Source organism: Vicia villosa, linkage group LG1 (assembly GCF_029867415.1).
Source record: "Vicia villosa cultivar HV-30 ecotype Madison, WI linkage group LG1, Vvil1.0, whole genome shotgun sequence".
NCBI lineage: Eukaryota > Viridiplantae > Streptophyta > Magnoliopsida > Fabales > Fabaceae > Vicia > Vicia villosa.
In genome coordinates, this window is record NC_081180.1 from 53,073,081 (window position 1) to 53,081,548 (window position 8,468).

At 33.5% G+C, this 8,468-nt stretch overlaps 1 protein-coding gene across 1 annotated transcript; it reads left to right on the plus strand.

The window, feature by feature from the left end:
* Positions 1-310: 310 nt before the first annotated feature.
* LOC131637997 (uncharacterized) lies at positions 311-1,762 on the plus strand. Its single transcript, XM_058908560.1, has 3 exons — positions 311-1,196; positions 1,304-1,375; positions 1,464-1,762. The coding sequence occupies exons 1-3, from the start codon at positions 540-542 to the stop codon at positions 1,467-1,469; spliced, it is 735 nt and encodes a 244-aa protein (XP_058764543.1). The 5' UTR covers positions 311-539; the 3' UTR covers positions 1,470-1,762.
* The last annotated feature ends 6,706 nt before the right edge of the window (positions 1,763-8,468 follow it).

Genomic DNA, 8,468 nt, shown 5'->3' on the forward strand with positions numbered 1-8,468 from the left:
GGTACGTTCAGAAATGCATTTTCGAAACACCTTAAAAATTAATTTAGCGTGCGTTTAGAAATGCATCTCCAAGTAACATTTTTGAGTTTTCAGATATTTATTTCACCCTTCTAAGAAAGTATTAAGAAATTCACTTCAATTTTTAATCTCCAATTCAATTTGTAATTAAAACATTTAAACTAAAACAAAAAAATTATACCAAAAAAAAAAAAAAGGATAAAGGAGCTAGAGGGGAATAACTTGAAAGAATCTAGGGTGGATCGTAAATTTAGTAACAAAACAAAACAAACAGTAACAAAATAGAACTCACTCACACTCAGTCTTATAATTTTCCCATACCCCATAAGCACATAGCATGATACTCCATCTTCTGTGGCTTCTCTAGCCAGCCTCTACTTTTCTCCCTCAACGCAAAAACCACCACACCACCACCACTCTCATTAACACCACTCTAGGGTTTCCCATTTCCAAACGACACCGTTTCAAAACCACAAACCTTCATCGTTTAACTTCCGACGCTACTGGTTCACCGTTCACCAATGACGACCGCGCCATCACCGGTGAAGTCTCAACCGCTTCACAACTTCTCTCTCCCCTTCTTGAAATGGGGCGGCACCGGGAAGAACAACACCAACACCACTAACCACCAACGCTCCCGTCGTCCTCCCGATCACGCTTCCTCCGAGCCTGATTCCGAGCCTGACTCCCGTCCTCACCGACTCGGATCCCGAACCTCCAGGCACCGATTCGGACTCCCTTCTTCTTCATCCTCGAAAAATCCTCCACCGTCTTCCAACTTGGAAACCGACGATGATGCCGGAGGGGATAGTAAGCGGGACGTTGAAGAAGAGGTTACTGTCGCCGGGGAGATAGTGCAGAAGCCGTGGAATTTGAGGCCGAGGAAACCTATGCTTCCGAGAGGCGCTTTTGAGATCGGGACTGGAGCTGGAGGTTCTAAAAGCAACAACGGTGGAGAATTGCAGGAAGCGGTTAACAACAACGGGGAGAATCCGGCGCCGAAATCGCTTCGGCTTCGGGGTTTTGCTGATACGGGATGTGCTGAGAAGAAGGAGAAGAGGAAATTCTGGATCGCTCTTTCGAAGGATGAGATCGAAGAGGATATTTTCGTGATGACTGGTTCTAGGCCCAATCGCAGGCCGAAGAAGAGGGCAAAGAATGTTCAGAAACAAATGGATGTATGATTCTCATAATCTCATTCACCCATTCAGTTTTTCAATCCCTAACAACACGTTCTTCTGATTGATTCTGAAAACTTTCTTTTTTTGTTTGTTTTGATTTTCAGAATGTTTTCCCTGGATTATGGTTAGTGGGTATAACTGCTGATGCTTATAGGGTAGCTGATACACCAACAAAGGTGCTATCTTTGTGTTTTTGTTTGTTTTTGATGATTTTTGTGTGTTTTTGATGATTTTTACTGATTGTTTGATGATTGATTGTTGCAGAGATAGATAAGCTGTGAAGTGAATTGCAGCTTGTAAATGGGGTATGGAAGTGAGGTATAAAGTTGAAGAATTTTGTAAAGAAGGAGATATTGGAAGGAGTGAATTGAAGATGCTAATTCCCTTGCTTTTGTTGGTTTTAACAAGGGTTTACTCTAGTTGGTTTTTTACTTGTTCATTGTAGTGGTAGTGGTAGTAGTATATTGCTGGAAGGAAAGAAAGATATATATGAGTATATATAGTTTAATTAATAGAGTAAGAGTTTATTGTTACAATGATAATTTCAGAGCTTTTGTTTGGTATTTAGCTTTGTTTTTTTGGGGTGGGAGGATTATATTAATTTTGATGCTTCACTTGGTTTTGGTGTTTGACAGGCTTGTAGCAAGCTTGTAGTTAAACTTGCAAAGCCTCTTTAAACTTCATGCTTCTTGGCTCTGGATGAGGCCTTTGTCACAAGAACCACTTATGAGGTTGCATTAGTTTTTATACAATGACTGCATCATGTTTTCTGCATTTCCTTTGTTTTCATGTTATTTAGTTTCATTGATTTGCTCCTTTAAAACTTTGCTTTGATAATCTCCATCATTGTCATCATTAGTTTGTACGAAGAGAAGCCAAATCTCCATCATTGCATTGATCATCTCCATCTTTGTCATCATTAGCTAAGAATAATCAAGTGCTGTAATGTTTGAGAATCATGTTGGGGCATTTGTTTATATTGTAATTTTTTTATCTTCCCTTTTGGTTATTTGTCAACTTTGTTTGACATTTGTTTCAGAAATTTTGTCACCTTCTTTGAAATGTTTTATCCACTGTGTTTTCTTTGAAATTTTTTATCCACTGTTTTTTCTTTGAAATGTTTTGTCCAATGTGTTTTACTTATATTGTTCATTTTCCAGAGGAGGAAAGGTCTTCCAAGTCTCAAACCACAACCAATTATGTTTTTTCTGAATAATAATCTCTGCAAGAATTTCAGTGTTTTTGCTCCACTAATCTATTTCTGTTTCCTTTTCTCAAACCGCATGTTTGATCACTTGATGTACAAGTTTGCAAACTTTACATTATGAATGGTGACTGATGCCTTATTATGTTTTACTTGGCAACAATCAACATGAGGTAAAAATAAAACAACTAGTAGCTGCATCTCAACCTTATAGCACTCGGTCAATTGCAAATTGCAACAATTGTGTATACTTTTGTTTCTTGTTTAGACACAAGAGCCTAAAGGGTACTTAACTTTCTGGCAATCTTTGAATCTGGCTCAGCAGAATCTCAGTTTTTAATGATAAGTGCAAAGAGTGTTCATTTGCACATAGTTGTTCAATTGTGGTTGGTATGATGTATCCTTGTACTGTGTGTACATTTCTGTTTTCTGCATTTCACAAAAGATCTGAAGGATCAGGATAAGGCATGGAGTTAAATTTGTGTGTACTTGGTAGATTAAGTGATTGCCAAGTAACCTTTGTTATATTTTCATTCATGCCAAGTGCATTTTCAAATTTCCTTTTCATTAAGGGTACCCTTTCTGGCTCAGGGTTTCAGGTAAAAATTGGAAACTCACCTTGCCTTCATACTACTGTTAGTTGTGTGGAGTTGATTAAAGTGAATGATCAATTAACCTTTACTTGCATTCATCCTTTAGACATTAGAAGTTATATTTAAAATTTTGTGTCAAATATTTAAAAGAGAAAATCATTTAAACATGTTTGTAACTGAAAATACTTGTTTAATATAAAAACCTTAAACATTCTGTGTTGGGCGAAGCTCTAGTGTCCAATCAGTTTTTGATATTCAAGGAGGCATCTGTGTAGTTTTGTCCTGCTTAAGATAGGACTTAGTCTGAATACTTTTTATTTTTTTAATGATATATAATTGTCTACGAGTTCGGCTGCAAATTTCTATATTGTTTAACAGTTTGACTGATCAATGGTCAAATCCCCGAAAGTCTTCACAATATTTAAAGAGGCCCACATAGTATACTAAGTGAAAAAGAGAAGACTTATGATTATGATGTAGGCATTCTTTCTCACACACGATGTTTTTGTCTCACACAACACCACACCTTCCTTTACATTGTGCCATCGTCAACGGCAGCTCCCATTATCACTTTTCTTTCTCTCTAACTTGTAAAGTTCACATCAACTCATTCACTTCAATGGGTCGTTTACACAGAGATTTCACTGTCGCCACATGCCATCCTCATCTTGCACTCAAACACCTGTCTCCCTTTCCACTTCACTCTGATTCTGCTGCTAACCTTGATTACTCGTCATCTTTTAATTTTTTATGGTTCAAAATGGAGTAATACATCAAACATTTTGTTCTCATACTTCAAAACAACATCATAATGTTGAATATAAAGATCATCATATAGTTGAAACAACACATACTTTGCTTATAATATTAATGTTTATTTGAAGTTTCGGGGATATGTTTTGAGTAAAGTTCCTTTAGTATGTATCACTCCTTGAGTTTTTGGATTCATTTGCTTTGTTTATAGTCTTACTCCAAGATTTGATTCATTGTCTACTCATACAATTTAGTGTTTACTCATACAATTTAATGTGTTTTCCTTGGTTATTCAAGAGTTCATATAGGATATGTCACTATTGTTTCTCCTCTACATGTATATGGATGTTACATTCTTTGAAGATACACCATTGTTTCTATTATTGTTACTGTTGTTTCTCCACACAATTCTATTCGACCATCCATGTTTGTTATTGACCACTCAGGAACCAATTTTCCCTATGGAGTTACTAGTCCACTTTCCTTGCGTTAGGTTAGACTTATGCTACTTAAAAAAACATATGAAACTTTATAGGTATATATATATATATATATATATATATATATATATATATATATATATATATATATATATATATATATATATATATATATATATATATATATATATATATATATATATATATATATATATATATATATATATATATGAGGAGGGTTATATTTACTCTAAGAGTAAGTGTTCAACACTTACTCCAAATCATAACCATTGATTATCATTAATCCAACGGCTTTAATTAAAGTTTTATATAGAAAAATATTTCCAAAAATAATTAAATTAAGTATTCATTTAAAACCGTTAAATTAATGAAAATCAATGGTTAAAATTTAGAGTAAGTGTTGAACACTTACTCTTGGAGTAAATATATCCCTCCTCATATATATATATATATATATATATATATATATATATATATATATATATATATATATATATATATATATATATATATATATATATATATATATATATATATATATATATATATATATATATATATATATATATATATATATATATATATATATATAGGGGACGACTCAGGTGAGAACACTTGGTTATTATGAGAAATGAGAACAATAAATCACGACCATTAAATTTTGATTTTGTTGATTTTAATGAACTGGATTGGTTTCTCTTTCTAGAATCCTTAATATTTATTTTAAATCAAGAAACCAATCCAGTTCATTAAAATCAACAAAATCAAAATTTAATGGTCGTGATTCATTGTTCTCATTTCTCATAATAACCAAGTGTTCTCACTTGAGTCGTCCCCTATATATATATATATATATATATATATATATATATATATATATATATATATATATATATATATATATATATATATATATTCTCATTTCTCATAATAACCAAGTGTTCTCACTTGAGTCGTCCCCTATATATATATATATATATATATATATATATATATATATATATATATATATATATATATATATATATATATATATATATATATATATATATATATAGGGGACGACTCAAGTGAGAACACTTGGTTATTATGAGAAATGAGAACAATGAATCACGACCATTAAATTTTGATTTTGTTGATTTGAATGGCCTGAATTTGTTTCTCTTTCTAGGATCTTAATATTTATTTTAAATCAGCATAGAAAGAGAAACCAATCCAGTTCATTAAAATCAACAAAATCAAAATTTAATGGTTGTGATTCATTATTCTCATTTCTCATAATAACCAAGTGTTCTTACTTGAGTCGATATATGAAAAAAAGACTAAATAGATTGGTCTATATATGCATATATATTAGGAAAAGAAAAAGCTAAATTGGCCGACCTATAAGACTTCTTAAGTAATATGGATTAATTGAAAACCTTAATGAAAAACAGGCTTTTAAAGAGGTCAGATTAGGCAAAAAAAGAGAGCCTATAATAGGCCATAGGTCAGGCTCAGGCCCTGTAAGTTTATCGTAGGTCAGACTCATGCCTTCTAAAGCTTAGGCTAACCTAGCCTATCTTCACCCCTACGACCATAATGTTGCACCTCATACGAGTGACGTGTCAAGACACATTTTAAGTAAACTAACATGATTCTCTCAGTCAATAATCAAAATAATCCAAGTCTTATGGGTTAACCATACCTCTTATATTAAAAGCTTAACGCAATTCACTTTAACTATTGAGTCAAGGTAGGGGACGTGTGACCACATTGATAGGTGATAAAACAATTGTTTTCGAAAGAAGATCGTGCCTATAAATACTTAATTCACCAACTAAAAATTCATTCACTCTTTATATATCAGATATAGTGAAATATCTATTTACTCGCATCAAGTATAGTAGGAGTCTACCGTGGGATTCGATAAAATTTTCCCGAAACGCACTTTCACATGAAACTCCTATTAAGCCTAACCACCATTCCAAAACGGAAGGTTGTTGCCAATAATAACAATGACGGCTGAGATTCCATAATGGGGATGTATGCCACTATGGAAGAGTTACGCCGCTGAAAAGAAATCCTACAAAACAACATTATGAACCTTGAACAACAAAAACAATTGGAGAGAGGCGAACACAAGAGTACAAAGACCTTGGATCCTCAACCTCTCTACGATAAGATCTAGGATGCGCCAGTTCAAGAAAACTTTGAGCCATCCTATTTGGTGAGATTCGGCGTAAAAATTGACCCCAAGAGAATGTTATCGCCGCCAATACCCATATTGCAATGATAGGCACGAAAAATTCCCTAAAGTACAGGTTCCTTTCCAAGACAGTGAGAGAGGTGGCTTGGCGTTGGTACATGAAGTTACCCATTTCTCTATGACCAGCTACCAAGATTAGGGATGGCGAAAAAATCAGTATTCCGGAGTATCAGCGGGTAAAAGTCGTCAGAAGTATTGAACAAGTGACTCCAAACACAATATGAAGGAGGGGTGAATTGTGATATTCAAAATTTACGATTAATTTAAAATATATTTTACTTTAAAATCAATTTATGTTAATTCAACGATTAAACAAAGATAAAGTAGCAAAAAGTAAATAAGAAAGAAATTGGGAGTAAAGAAAAGGAAAAGACTAAAAATAAAGAGACGGAGTTAGAGACATTGCACCAAGATTTATACAAGTCCGTCCTACCACTTGGCTTACTCCTGTACCCAAGAGCTTTCTCTTGAGTGTTCAGCTAAAAACGAGTCTAACTTTTAAAGATATGCTTACGAATATTTTACAACAATGAAACATTTTACACAAGCTAATCCTCAAATCAAATCGAGCTTTTGACAAGATGAGATCATAAACCAAATAGAACTTAATCGATTATGTCACTAATCAGTTAGAAGCCCGCCTAAACGATTAAGAGACTTTACAAAAGATTTAAGTTAGTATATCTAATGTGTTAATTAATTATCTAGTGTAAAACTAATTTCTAATTATTTAAACAGGTTAGTAATCACTTAGGTACGTTCATAAAACATTTTCAAGTGATTTTATAAAGTGAGAAAGGCTTATAAAACATTTGGGTGCGTGTGTGAGAGTTGATTTAGTATCTTAGGAGTTACTCTTATACTTTTACAATAAATTGATCACTCAGACACATGACAACAAGTTTCCACACTTCATCTCTTTCACAACTATGAAGCTTCAAGTTCTCTACTTGATTCATCATTGATTTTTCATTTCATCTGGAACTTGAGTCTTCTAATGACGAGGCTTGATGTAACTTCTTTGATAGTTACCATCATCAGAAGTTGCTGGAGTAGAGATCATCGAGGACTTCACTGAACGCTCTTTGACTTTGGATGTTATCATAATCAAAACCACCAAGGTTATCTAATGGTTTGTACTAGCAAGCACATAGATCCATATTCTCCCTATTTTTTATGATGACAAACATCTCTCAAGGAGGTGGAAGAAAAAAATATGGGTAAAAGATTGGAGTGGTTAAACTCACCTCATAAATATATAAAGTGTATTCTACTCCTTTCGAGAGTACACTTCTCCCTCTTTGGCATAATAAAAAATGGGAAAACTAGGTAAGCACATATATCATATAAAGCACATAGAGAAAGAAAAAAAAGGGAGAAGATCATCTAGCAGATTTTAATCAATGCATAATTGATTTAACATTCATAATTCAGTTCTTATGAAAAAGAAATTTTCCTTAGGAAAAAGTTTAGTAAAAATATCTTATAGTTGATAAGAAGAAGTTACATGCTCAATTACACAATCTCCCTTTTTTAAATAATCCCTAATGAAATGGTGCCTAACCTCAATGTTTAATTAGAGAGTGAAGTACCCGATTTTCCAAGAGGGATATGGCGTTAGTGTTGTTGCATTTTATTTAATAAACTCTGAGATCAACTTTGTAATCACTTAGTTAATGTTTCATCCATATAATTTACGCACAATAACTACCTGTTGAAACATATTTTTTTCCTAAATTGTGGGTAGCGCTACTCTTGCTTTTTTTTTTATGCCAGGAGACAAACGAGTTACCAAGTGACACGTACTATTGTTACTTTTCCAATCTAATTTGCACCTAGCAAAATCAAAGTCAGAATTCCCAACTAAGGTGGAATACGTTCCTTTGGGGTACCATAAACCCATTAACGGTGTGCCAGTGAAATATCTCATTATGCGTTTTGCCTCAGTGAGGTGTGATTCTTTGGGGTTTGCTTGCAAACGGGCACAAAGACACACAACAAACATAATAT